At 49.1% G+C, this 13,907-nt stretch overlaps 1 protein-coding gene and 1 long non-coding RNA gene across 2 annotated transcripts; one reads left to right on the top strand and one right to left on the bottom strand.

Moving 5' to 3' along the window:
* The first annotated feature begins 4,476 nt into the window (after positions 1-4,476).
* Positions 4,477-6,885, top strand: LOC140258291 (uncharacterized). Its single transcript, XR_011905233.1, has 3 exons — positions 4,477-4,521; positions 4,830-5,129; positions 5,401-6,885. It is a non-coding gene; the product is annotated as an uncharacterized lncRNA (long non-coding RNA).
* Positions 6,886-8,723: 1,838 nt separating this feature from the next.
* On the bottom strand, positions 8,724-13,907 carry LOC140258244 (neuropeptide Y receptor type 2-like). Its single transcript, XM_072348342.1, has 2 exons — positions 13,636-13,907; positions 8,724-10,039 (listed from the first exon to the last, which is right to left on the bottom strand). The coding sequence occupies exon 2, from the start codon at positions 10,007-10,009 to the stop codon at positions 8,852-8,854; it is 1,158 nt and encodes a 385-aa protein (XP_072204443.1). The 5' UTR covers positions 10,010-10,039; positions 13,636-13,907; the 3' UTR covers positions 8,724-8,851.

Here is a 13,907-nt window from a genome sequence, read left to right as displayed (position 1 = left end):
AGTGCTGGCGTGCATTATATCCCAAAATATACCACTACCGAGTGCCAGCCAAAGTCACTGCTTTGTCACACTGGAGGGGCTGCACCTGTTTGTTAATGCCAAAAGGCATCTGTCTCACACTGATTAGCACAAGCGTGTAGGAATAAAAGGAATAACCTCCCTCCAGCATGGTGCTAACTGCAAAACTCAACAACTCCGGGCTATTATAAAAGAGCTACAAATATCCCAGAGAGCTTATTAATACCACATTGTGCTAGCCTATTGCCAGCAGTTCTGTGCAGATAAAACATTCCAGATCAAAATAGATTGGTTAGAAGCTTGTATTCTTGCACTTCTGGATTGCAAACATCAGATAGGCACAAAGTTACAAATGCTGAACAACAAAAGTGTGTTCCATTTTTGTTCAGGAACCATGTTTTTACTTGCTTGTATAAATCACCAGCCATCTGAGTGTGTGATAGGGGAATTTTGCTGCAGAACTGGCATTCTGGTTTTTGAGCTGGCCCAATGAGAAGCGTGCACGTGAGAAAGGAGTCGGTTCATTTATTTCTCCCAAGGCAGTGCAGTGTATCAGAAGTAGGGGGGTATGACCAGACTAGATAAGAAAACTAACAAAGGGAAAATATAAGCCGAGAAACAAAACCCAACTTCCCAGAGCAGGATCCACTCATCTGTGCAGCAGCCCGATAAGAAACCAGGGGGAAAACATGGCTTGGGCTCCGGGAAACAGAGCTCAGAGAGGCAAAGCATTAATGAGTGCATTGAAGAGAAGGAGGAGGTTCTGCTCCAGCTCTGCCATTTGACAGGGCTCTCAAGCAGCTGGAGCCATGCCCATTAGTGCTTGTTAATGAGAAGTGAGACAGAGCTCAGACTTGTCTTTAATAGTGGAGAAGTAGGTTAAAAATGCCAGGGGGAACAGGAGCACCTGAGGAAAAAGAAAGGGGTGGGCTGCTAGCATTCACACAACAGCCAACACCTTTTGGGGTGTCCTCTGGGGAAGGGGGACTTGAAGATACGGTTCTATGGAAAGCCAGAGTTCAAGAAGTGCCCATGGGATAGAAAAACAGTAAAGAATAGGGAAAAATAAATGTCTCCACTGGTAATTGATGGATGCAACACGGACCACAGGTCGGTGAAACATGACCCAGCCATAAAAGCCAGCACAGCAGGCTGCTCTCTGTCTTCCTAATCTGGCTGTGATAGATGCTCTGTCTCAGCAGGTCACCTCCGTGCTGTCCCAGAGTTCTGTTTTCTGATGACTGGGGTATGCATGTCATGTTATAAACCTGCCCTGTGGCCAGGCTGCCCCATGCTTCTCTCCTGGCTGCTCACTGATGTACTTCCAAAGTGGCTTCAGCAGAGGAAACCCCTTCCTCCAATTGCATCTCTTAGCAGCTGTCAGGGAAGGGAATACAAGACAGCATAAGATAATGGTACAAACTGGCTAAAAAGTGCTTTTGTAATCACCTTCCTTGGAGTGTAAAATAACAGGGATGGCATTTCATTAGGATCATTATTGTCCAAGCCATTCAGAAATACTTGTGAGCAGTGGAATGAAGACTGTGGTCATCCTTCAGTAGCATCCATGCTCTGTATTGAAAGCAGCAGATACTGCTGGAAAGTTCCAGGCTCTGTGGTCATTAATATCCTTCCCACACCTGAATGAACAGATCATTGCTGTTTTAGAGAATCTGGAATAAGTATTTACCCCTGAGAATTCAAAATCTGCTTTTCTCTGAGTATTTAACTGCACTTTCCAAGGAAGATCTGCCTTTTTAGTGCACGACTGTAGGAAACATTAAGTGTACAATTACAGTGCTTATGCTTGCAGTAGCACTATTCAGCAAGTAGATACGACATGTTTCACAGGCTTCTGGGTGCTGTTGTTGTCTTGTTCCACAGAAGAGGAGAGCAAGGATCAGCAGTCCGTGGTCACCTCATATGGGATTTGATAAAGCTGGGAGAGAGAACCAGTTGCATTGTTTTAACTTTCTGTCTGCAATACAAGGAAGTGCAATATGACGTAGTACAAGGAAGCAGAATGTAAGAGCTTTGGGGCAAGGTAGCAATTAGAGATCCCATAAACAGGAGATGCCTGGGACAACAGGGGGTGCCAGGAGTGGGGAGTGCAGAAGGACACAGGGAGCACAAGAAATAGTCCTGAGTTTGACTCAGAGAGACACCCATCTACGAGGCACCCTATTCCTTGAGAAAGGCCACCTGCTGTCCCATCGTTTGTGTCACTGTGTCCTGGATCCATCTGCATGGTGATGCTGTGGACGTTCCCAGAGCTGCAGGCATGGGACAACCCTCCGAAGGGACAGAACTCTGCAGGACAGATGCAGCTTGTAGGGTAACATTTGCCTTGTGGTTGTTTTCACCTCGGAGGGTCAGAGTAGTGCTGCAGAGTGCAGCTGCTTTCACTCATGTAGAAACAGCCACTGATGAGTCAGAACATGGGAACAGCTTTGCTGTCAGCCAAACAAAGACCCTGGGCTCCTGCCCTCACTGTGTTTGGACAAGAGCGCTTCCCAGTTATGCATTCCAGTACACATGATCGCTCTGAGAGCCAAATGTTTCTGCAGAACTCGTGGTAATACCCTTTAAATGTGTAAAGGTGTTGTATGGAAGGTAACGTAGTCTTGGGTGGTGCTGTGTGTCCTTTCCAACTTGGGATATTCTATGATTCTATGGTCAGGAGACAAGAAGTAATAGATCTCATTGAAGGAGATCTATTGGTAAGACATTAGGAAGGGCTCAGAGTAGTGTGTGCAAGGAGTGTGTCACATCACAGGAGTGTCAGGAGAGGTGAGACACCCCGTGATCAAGAACAGGTTATGCAGAGGAGTACAGGTCCCTTCCATTTATTTCCTGTGATCCTTTCTCATACAGTACGTACATGATTAAAATACCACAGAGCATTTCCCTGCTGTCTGGGAAATCATGAGAAGGACTTAAAAGCTGCATTTCAGAGTTCTTTCCAGCTGTTCTAGTTGCTTGGGCTGCACAGATTAGCTCATAACCTTTTAATAACATAATTGCAAAGACTGGGACTTCCAAACAAACCGCTGGGTATTACAAACCCAGCTCCCACTGAGTTTGCATGAAACCAATTGGAATCACACACAGTGAAGGCCTGCAGTGCCATGCAGACTTGACGTAGGCCAACGAGCCCTGAGCTTTAGGAAGACATCTTTGTGGCCATCTCACATGATTGAGCTCCTTCAAGCAGCAGACAGTTCCAATCAGTTCTTGCCATGCCAGTTTTGCAACATTAGCTTTGCTTCATTGGGTCCTGCAGGGTTGTGTTGGAGATCTGCACTTTGAAACCAATGCAGACAGTCACATTGCAAAGACAAGCTGAGGAGCACGAAGACATAAAGTGCCTTTCACTTCCACGAGCCCCAGGAGATCTTCCCAGCTCAAAGTTCTGGGGATCTGCCGCCAGTTCTCTTCCTCCTCAGCTAAGCTGGTTGATTTCTCCAAGGTGCAGGATGTTCTCAGATTGCTCCAAAATATGTGGGAGTGACAGTTGCCAAGTAACAAAAACTCGTCACTCTTTTCCTGAAATGCTCAATCCCTCACGTTTCTGGTTTGTAGAGCGGGCAGATGAAGCTGTGAGTTGGGCACCAGTGGAGGATCAGGATTGCTCAGATCTCAGCTTTGCCCCTGGCTAAATCTATTGGGCGAGAGTTCAAAGAGAGGAAGGGATCTGACTGCCCGTGTGCCTCTGGACTTCATAAACTACATCAGGGGTGCGTGTCATGATTCACTGAACTGACTCAGTGACCAATGTGATGAGATTGTGGCAGCGATGCTGTGGCCGTGGTGAGGCTGCCTAGCATTTCTTCATGTACCTTAAAGCTCTTGTCAAGCTGATGTCAAGCAAAGTTGGGACATCAGGTATCAAGCAGAGTCATCATTTAAAGCTGATCGATCCCACCCCTTCACAGGAATTAGGAGGAAAATTCAGCCCTTTTGGTATCTGTGGGACTGGGTGAGAAGAGCAGATGAGGTGATCAGGAATGGAGAAGCTGCCTTAGGAGAGGTGTGCCAAGCTGGACAAGGAGAAGGATAATGGCACAAAGTTTTACAAGATGAAGAATGGAGTGAATAGGGTGAATGTTAGCTGCTGGCCAGCAAGTGCCACAGGGCTGGAACGAGTGGGCATTTACTGAAACTTGTAGGGGGTTCACTCTAATAGACAGACTGAAAGTGCTTCGGTACAAAGCGGGGAGTGAGCTGCTGTAACTGACAGCCACCAGAGGCCATGGGAACAGCCAGAACAGTCAGGGAGGATGTATGATAACTGCTGAATCACAGCCTGAACTGCTGATTGAGCACCTGGGAAAGGCCTGGTCAGCCCTGGGAGCACAGGTGAGAGCAATTCAGACTGGAAGGGGTGCAGCCTGGCCGCAGCTCTCTTAGACCTCATTTAAGGGCTGACAGGCACTAGGAAAGGATCTCTGGTTGGAGGTCCCTCTCTCATGGAGTTTTTCCTGCAAGCCTAGATCCTCAGAGGTAGGTGAGCACCTTTTCTTTTTCTTTGACATAGCAACCTATTCATGTTGGTCCATTTGCTGTTACACTCCTGTATGGCTGTGTTTATCTTTCTGGTTGTAACAGAGGGCTAAGATTAATTAGTGAATGAAAAGCCTAAAAACTAATGCCCAGTGGTCCAGACAGAGAGTTCTGTCTAAGGTCTCTAATACAACTGTGGTGGTTTCTAGGATAAAGAGCCAACTTCAAATTCCATCCAGGGGCACTTCCTCTTCTTAATATCTTGGAATCTCATTCTTTGACCCATTGACCCTCTTCCTCCCACACAGCAGCAAGGAGAAGCACCTTGGATACAGATCCTGGATGCAAACAGTATCAGGGTTCATGGCACAATAGCAGAGCAACTGACAGAGCAGAATGACACAGGGACAACTCCATGTTCGTGCACTTCAATAAGCTGGTTATAAACAGAAGGTTTGCTCCTCTAATGTTCCCAGTCTTTGCTGCCATGCTGGAGAGGACTGAACTAATGAAGACCTCCTCCTGTGAGCAACAGGAGGAACTGTTCCTTCTATATTACACTGAGAAGAACATAGACCAGAAAAAGCATTCTTTGCTGGCAATAGATTGTGAGTAACACTAAGATATTGCTATTAGCTGCAGAAAAATGCTTTTCTCCCACAGCCTTCTTCAGCCCCATATTTATGTAGCGCTTCAGCAAGGGGTGCTGGGGTGTCTGGATAGAAAATGAAGCAGAAGTTGTGCTGTCTGAAGGTAAATTGGTACCTTCACTGTCGTGTGTGAGTGGCTTTTTGTCTCCTTTAGATTTGTCTTCTAACTTACAGAGCAGAGACCAGAGATAATGATGACTTTACAAACCTGCCCTTCTTCCCCTCCCAGGCCCTCCTGAACAAATCCCTCGGCTGAGATGAGCTCAACACGAAGATAAATGTTCTGGCAGTAATGTGCAGTATTATTTTTGGCACTTGGAGAGTCTCAAACTAGATAAGGGAGGACTGAAAGGAAGACAGAGCTTTTTTGTTATGTTTTGTTTTCCAATCGCAAAGGACCAAATTCCAATCGCACATTTGAACACGCAGCCCTTTCCTTTTCTGGATTACTGCAGTGATTTCTGATTTTATTTTATTTTTTCACCACATTAGCTGATTCTGAGGCTTTATTTCAAACCCAGCACATTCAGAGCCCGGATGAAATCACACAATAACAGAGCCGAGAGACAAAGGCATGCAAAGGCAGCGCCAACTCTATGGCTTCTGCCCAAACAAAGGGCTAATTTGGTTTCAGACACAGTTTGCTGTAGAAATGATAAGATTAACACCTGATATCAAGGGAAACGCTGAGCTGCCTGTGATCTCCTTCAGCAGAAAGGCACTCCAGCCACTCTTTTATTAGCGTACTTTAGAGGAGCTGCTTCTTCACACAGACCCTGCAGAGCCTTTGTGGAAAGCTCAGAGCAGTGTCTCTGCCGGTACATCTGGGGGCATGTTGAATAAAACATGTGCCATTTGACATTGTTTGCTTGGACTTCTGTGGGCAATGGGAGAGGGCACATGTTCCTGCATGGCAGAGAGCCACGAGGATGGAGCTGGCCTTTACAATAGCAGGATGAAGCACGGGGACACACAGGAGTGGTTTTGATTCCAGCAGAGCCCTGAGCAAAGGGCCCCTCTCACCCTGCATTGATCTAAACTCCTGCTGCATGTATTGCCTCCAGACAAGGGAAAATAATAGCCCCAAACCTTTGCTCTCTGTGTGAGCATGAGCTTGTTATAGACATATCTACCTGGGAAATCAAATAGGAAGGAATTATCAGAGCAAACTATGGGCTGCAGAGATGGAATTTCCAGTGCTCTGAGAGCCTCAAGCACAGCCTCCGCTCTGCTTTGTCAAGCCTGCAATTTGACACGAGGTTCTGGGACTTCTGAGAGCCCCTCAAGCAGAGCAGCCCATAAGGAGGAACAACAGGTACCTGTACTGCTCTTTTAAATGAAGATGTTGCCACATTCCAGTTCTTGTGTTCTTCTGGCACGTGAGTGATCATTGCACGGGATGGTCAGAGGCAACTGTGACAGCCTATAGCGTGTTTATTTACCTAAAGCAGCCTTTGCAAAGAAATCTTTGTCTCTTGGTCTCAGCCTTCTGTTCAGCAATGGATGTGGGGCTGCGTACACTGCTTTCCACAGGGATGTGTACACAGCTGAGAGCTGTTTCCCTGCCTGGATGTGGAAGGATGTAACTTTTCCAAATAGCAGGGAAGGAACAGCAAGCTCATAGGCAGAAATCCATTAGTAAAGCTGCAGGAGTGCATTAAATAAAGAAAACGGAACTTTGCTGTTACACTCAAGTAAATAGTTTCTCCTTCTTGGTTTTCTCCCTCTGCTCTATAAATGCCATCAGCAGTATTTATTTGAGAAGAGCTGGGATCTATTTACTTATTTATCCATATTTAGTTTAAAAGCCTGGGCTCAAAATTAAACAGCCATTCATAATGTCGTTATCTGCCCTGCTCTGTGGTCAGGTGCTGTGCATGGTGTCATTGGACAAAACCTTTGGCAAAGCCCTGGAGGAGCAGCTTAGCTCCTCATCCATCTCACCTGGCAGTGTGATGGACTTCCAGGCTTGCATTGCTGTGTTGCTTTACTTTGACATCTGCCATGGCATGGTAAATCACTTTCTGAAGTGTTTATTGGTAGTAGTTGAATTCTTTCCACCCATTTAAGCTGCTTTTGAAAAATAAACGTTTCCTTGTGCCTTGGAGTTTGATGGAAACACAGGGAGAGTTCCTTGGGTTGGAGAAATGACGGGTTCACAAGGTAGGGATGGAATTTACCAGTGCTGTGGAGGAGAATATCCTCCTCTTCCTGCCAGGATGGTGTCTCCCTGGAAGGAAGCAGAGGCCACTTTCTTGTACCTATTTAGGAAAGCGGAGGAGGAGATCAGAGGACAGAAATAGCAGAGAGATTAAATTCACCAGCAGAACAGCCAGGAGCCAATGTGGAGAGCAAAGGCTGGGAGCAGGTCAGCCCGGGAGGAGGCAGAGTGGGGGGTTTGCAGGCAAATCCATTGGGGGTTACCTCTTAAGGACTCTGTGATGGCCCCGTGGCTGACCCAGGTGGGTGCACTCAGTGCTCTTACCACTGATCCTTTGAGGGCCTAAAATCAAAGTTTTTCTTTTCTTCTTATCTTTAGTGAGGAAGTCTGTTGAGTCCCAATCCTGCATCTGGGAGTTACTTTCCAATCTGATGAACGCTGACTTTGGAGACGGCACCAATGAGAAGCTGCTGAGATCACAGCAGCAATCAAGCTTCCTTTGATGGCAGAGCTAAAAATATGTCACCAGCTGACAGAGCCTTGGGAAGAAGAACATAAAATTTGGTTTGAAAGAATTCTTCTTCCTTTGCGTCCGTGCACAGAGGACATCCCCCCTGTAACAAACATGCCAGTGGGTCACTTCTGAACAGAAGCACCTGTGTACAGACCTGTACTGCTTGCAACCCCACTATGAGAAAAGCTTTAAAACCCTCTGGGCACTTTGGAGGATGGTGTCACTGATGGTTTTACCTCTCTGGTCATTCCAGCACTCAGCAATACTGCATAGCAGGAGCTACATCCCAGGGGCTGGAGGAAAACGCCTTGGTCAGTACCCCAGCTCAGTTTTGCTTTGCTAAATCCAAGGCATTGGCTTGCAAGATCCCTGTCTAATGAAAGGCAGCTCGTGTGTTATGAATTGCCACACCAGAGGTGGCCCTCAAGCCCTGCTCCAGTATTTGTAAAAGGAACTGTGCTGAGCAGTGTCACTGCCACCTCCTGGGCCTTCTGGGGCTCCTCTGAGCTGTGAATTCATGCCAGAACTGAGCAAGAATAACAGAGTGAGTGGTTTCAACAGATCTGTTCCTCTGCCACAGCCCATGGAGCAATAGCACTGACCGGCTGTGCTTCCAGGTCTCCTTCCCTTTACAGGCATTAGCTAAAGGTGGATCCATCATGCTTTTGGTAGGGGCCATGCAGACAAACAAGCACACACGGTATTGGTTCTCTGTTGATGTGTACGGGGAGGTAAAAGATTGAGCAACTCAATTTGGCGCATGGAAATGCCTGAAAGGGCATATTTTACTGGCTAAATGAAAGCCCCTTTCATGATTTTTTGGTGATCCTGCATGCATCACTTAAGCACGGAGAAAGGAAAAATTCACTGGCATGGTCAGAGAGAAATACACCAAATTTATTGTACTGAGAGATACAAGAGGTATTTCTATGTGGCTATGTTTCTCAAAAAAGGAGTCAGGAATGTCTCCACTCAGCCTCAGTCCTGGAGGTGGACACCCCATCCCTAAACCTCTGTGGGTCCACTGGCAGCAGCGTGCTTGATGCTCCCATTTAGGGTGCTGGCTCTGAAGATGTATGACCTCCCTCTTACTGAGCCTTCAGTGTGGATGCTTTCTGGCTTGTTCTGGCAGCGGAAGAACATGAGGAAACCATTCCGGTAGTTCTTGTTCATCCATCCGTAGAGCAGGGGGTTGACAAATGTGGAGCACATGGCCCCCACGTGGAAGACAGTGTACAGCAGTTTATATTCATGGAAGATAAGAACCAGATCAAGATCGATGGCAAGCTGGAATATGTGGAAGGGTAGCCAACAGACTGCAAAGACCACAACTACCATCACCAGCATTTTGGTGGTCTTCTTCCTCCTGTACTGGTTTTCATTCCGAGATGTGGGACTGACGTGGTTTTTCAGCTTGAACCAGATCCTGGTATAAGCATAACAAATAACTGCAAGAGGAAAAACGTACTGAAGGAGGAGCATGGACAGGCTGTAAATAGTGGCATCTCTGTTATTACCAGAAGGCCATTTTTCAGAGCAGACGGCCATTTTGAGGTTGATGGATGGGATTTCCTCATAGCGGAACTCTCTGAAAATGGCCAGAGGACCTGCTAGGATGGCTGCAGCCAGCCACATGATGGCTATGATGGTGAAGCTGAGCCTCCTGGAGATCCTGCTGTCCAGGTGGAACACAATACATCGATACCTATCCAGGGCAATCACAGTCAGGGTCAGAGTGGACACGTGGACACTCAGAGCTTGAGCATAAGGGACCAGATGGCAAAGAACAGCTCCAAATTTCCACTCATCCAGCAGTGTGTACACTAGAGTGAAAGGCAGACAGAGGGTGTCCACCATCAGGTCTGCCAGGGCCAGGTTAGCTATGAAGAGGTTGGTCACAGTCCTCATGGTTTTGTACTTCACTATGATGTAGATGACCAAAGAGTTGCCAATGAACCCCAGGAGGATGATGAGGGAGTAGGCAGCAATCAGAACCACCTGGACCCCTGGGATCTTGGTGCTGTCCATCATAACACTGCGGGACCCAGAGAGATCCAGGCTGGGAGTGACGAAGTCCTTGGTGTGCCAGCCTTGAGGCAGCTTCTCATCTACTGCCAGCTTCTCCATGGTGAGGGTGCTGTTGGCTCCCTCCAGCAGTCCCATGCCTGGCACCCTCAGATGGGAGGAGAAGGTCTGGAACACAGACACAGCAGAAGTGAGAGCATGGGACACAACAGAGCGTCTGCAAGAGCTGAGACTTAATAGATGTGTCCTACAAGGCATTCTGGGCAGTGACACCCTCCTACCTTCCCATTTACCCCATTAGTTAGAGCTTGTGATCAGAAGATTGCCAGCTCCCCAAGGAAATCAGGGCTCGTGCTGCTTTCCATGAGTTTCTGGGATTCTGTTTTTCACTTGTACAAGGCAAAAAGTCAACCAGGATCAGACTGTAGGTCCTGACAAGATCTGCTCGTTGAGCCCTTCTGCACGCTGCCTTATTGCTCCTTCAGGCTGGGCTTTGCGCAACTGGAAGCTGATTTAAACAAAGCAAAAATGTGGGACCTCTTGGTCATCTTTGGATGGCAATATCTGTCCCCCTCTCTCAGTAGGAGCATCCCATGCTGCTCCCTCCACAGGAGCCACCACCCGAGCATCCCCAAGCAGTGGCTGGCATTGCAGAGCTCCTGCTGGGAAGTGCACGTGCTGCGGAGCCATGCACAGACAAACAGCCGGAGCTGCGAACAAGCATCCCGCAGAGCTGCTGCTGAGAGCCAAAGCCCCAGCGTCAGCGAGCCTCTCACCATGCCACAAATGTCAGTGAGGATCTGGCTCTAGGAGTGAAGACCCTGGTCAGTGAGCCAGAAGTGACTCAGCCTGGAACCTGAGGTTGGCGTTTGGTGCCATCGGAACGGCCGAGTGTTGGCACACAGGGGCTTCTGTGCAGTCCAAACGCAGTGGGAGGAAAGCCAGCTCTATCACTAGCTCCTTCCCAGCGCCTGTGTCTCTGAAGTGCTGCTGGCTTGGTGCCATTGCTCCAACACCGCTACCTTCCCTTATTTCCACCAAGAGAGCAAAAAGTCATCACCCTGCCCAAACGGGGCTGTTTGCAGAGCACTGTGCTTTCCGTGACTTGGTGACAGAAGGGGAAAACGTTCTGCCATGGAGGGAGGGAGACACAGGGTTTATACAAGGATGGAAATTGGGGCAGCCCCCTGCTCACCTCAACCCCCTGAGGACTGAGCTGATTTCATGCCCATTGTAATGGGAACACTACCAGCCAGGTGCTGGAGGGCTGCTCCTGGAAGCTGCCCTGCCTGCACACCGGCTTCCTCCTGCCCTCTCCACACCCTTTGGCTTGGCCATCAAACACCACAGCTGGCTGCTTTGTGCCAACCATTCCTCCAAATGAATCTGCTGGCTCAGCTATGGCAGTAATGGAGGACACAAAGCTGCTGCCCAGCAGGCAGGAGGGCGGTGAGGTGTCACAGGGCTGATGGGGGAACAGCAGTACTGGACACAATGCTGGGAGCTGTGCTTTCTCTGATGGGTTTGTACACCTCCTGAGCTGTCTAACCTCACTTTATCTCTGCCATTCGTTACCTCCTTTTTTTGCCTGTCCCGTTTACATTCATTGCCCACATCCTGGCACGACACCAGCACACACTCCCTTCCCTCCTTCCCATCTCACCATCAGCACATTGCTGCATCCCATGACCACATCTGGGGCTGCTTCCTTTTGCTGCAGACTTGCAGCCACCCCCCATCAGCGAAGAGCCAGGAACGTCGTGGCTATTGGAGCTGTTTTGCTTCCTAACAAAACAGCCTTAATGGAGCTATTATTTGATTTGCTTTGCTTTGTGTTTTTGATATTTATTTTTTTTTTTCTGAAGGGGAGCTATTAAAAATCAATTAAGGCATTTTAATTAAGAGGCAAAATGGTAATAATGAGTGTTCAACCTCCAGGGGCTGCCTGGAGGTCGCAGGGATGCTGCTGGAGTGGACCGAGGTCCGTTCTAGTGAGTAATGGAAGTGCAGACATATATGTATGCTGCTGCCCGTGCACAGCAGGCCTGCCAGGCAAGATGGAAAAATCCTTGGAGCTGAGAGCCAACTGCTTTTGGGAGAGGAAAACAGCAAAGGGAGGCCAGGAGGAGGCAGAAATACCACCTAAGCCAGAGCTGGATGATTGAAATCTCTTTTTCTCTCCCCAGCAGCAGGACTGGGTCACCAGCAGGCATGCTGTGTGGGAACAAAGGGCACAGAGAAGAGGTAGGTAGGGACAAAAATGGCTCAGAGCGTGGCCAGGAATCATGATCCTGTCACGGCTGTCCTTGACTGGGAAGGGAGGAGTGGAGGCACTCAGGCATCCCCTGTTTTCTGCTCCCAACCTGGCTGATGACAGCCACGATCTCTTTCTACAGCAGCACTGGAGCGTGAGGGCTGAGGCTGATGGATGTTTTATGGCTTGGCGCAAGGATTTGTTCCATGCTGTGTCCTTTCTCCAAAGCAGCTGAGCTCCATCAAACCCCCTCATCTCCAGCAGCCTGCCTTGGTGCACCCATCTCATTGCCATCTCAGCAGAAGGCAGGTGAAGCCCCCTTCTGCCTAAGCTCCAGCACAGCATGTAAGGGAAGAAAATACAATAAAATGGAATACAGAGGTTAACCAGCCTGCCTGAGGCCACACAGAGAGTTCAGCTCAGGCTGGGAACACAGCCCAGGTTCCCTCACCCTGATCTCCTGCACTCACCACTGGAGAGGAGGCAGCATCTCTTGGGATAACTAGAGTGGCCAAAAGGAGATGGGAGGAGTTGCATGAAAATACAATGTGTGAGTTATGGAGGGGAGGGGGCTTCACCTTCTGTGTGTGATGTGTTGGTTTGAAGGCAAGCAACAGCTCTGGAATTATATCTTGAAGCTGAAGAGCAGGTAGAAATCGTCCTGGGCCCTTCCATCTCCAGTGAAGGGGTAATTGCCCCACTACAGTATTATGGCAGAAGGGACACAGTGCTGCAGGACACACTGTGGGAACAGAGCCATGCTGTCCTGAGACAGCACAGTGTGATGGGGCTGTGCACCTCGTGAGGGCTGCAGAGGGAAGAGGCAGCTCTGCTGAGGGAAACCGGCTGCCCTGGGGGTTCCTGCTGCCTTGGGAAAGATTGGGAGTCTGGGATAGATGAGACAAGGGGAGAGGAGGGAGACAGCAACCCCACTAACAGAACAGCCAGGGAGCAAACCCATTATCCTGCTTTGGGACAGAGCAGAAACTCAGTTTTCTGGTGAAACGCATGTTACAACAGGACCAGGAGAAGCTCTGTTCCACAGCCGACATGCAAGCAGAGCATCAAGCAATCAAGCACCAACTTCCCTCCTGCAGCCTTCTGACTCCTTGTGCCCCTCTGTCCCCGAGGGCAGTGCTGAGCACCAGCAGTGCGTGCAGCCCCAGCAGCAGCACTGGGAAGCTGGCAAATGGCTATCTGCTAGCCTTGCAGATAGCCACGAGGAGCTGAGTGCAGGAGAGAGGGGGTTTCTCAGCATCTCAGCTGCACTGAGTAGCTGTACCTGCCTGGATTCTGCAGCCCCCTGCTCTGCTCTCACTCAGCATCCCACTTCCCAGGCTCCCTGCATCTGCTTGGGGACTATTCAAAACTCACCTCTCTGTATTTCTGATTCACTTCCTCTCTCTTCCAGCTCTCAGGATCCTTGGATTAACTCTCCCAGGGATGCTGGGATGCTTGAACCGCGCAGCACAGCTGAGACCCAGCCCCAATTCACCCCTCCATGACCCACCTTGTGTCCTTCTGGTTTGGAACCTCTCGCCTCAAGCTACAGCCTCATTGCAGGCTGGGACCCGTCCTGTCTTCTCTCCTGGAGTCAACCTGTGGCCAGAGGGTGGAAAGCACTTTTCTGCAACTGGCTTCAGAACGGCGAGGAAGTCAGGCAAGGATCGGGGCTGTTGCAGGGTGCTCCATCACCTGGGGAAGCCTCGGTACCCTGCTGCCTCTGCAGGGTGACAGACTGCCCCCGTCTCACAAAGCTGGATGTCGTGTTAGCTCCTGAAT

The sequence above is a fragment of the Excalfactoria chinensis genome, chromosome 13, assembly GCF_039878825.1.
Source record: "Excalfactoria chinensis isolate bCotChi1 chromosome 13, bCotChi1.hap2, whole genome shotgun sequence".
Classification (NCBI taxonomy): domain Eukaryota; kingdom Metazoa; phylum Chordata; class Aves; order Galliformes; family Phasianidae; genus Excalfactoria; species Excalfactoria chinensis.
Note: the sequence above shows the minus strand (reverse complement) of the source record. Positions and strands in the feature narration are given on the sequence as shown.

Coding starts and splice junctions, on each gene's coding strand:
- LOC140258244 (XM_072348342.1), bottom strand. CDS start 10,009: ATGGGACTGCTGGAGGGAGCCAACAGCACCCTCACCATGGAGAAGCTG.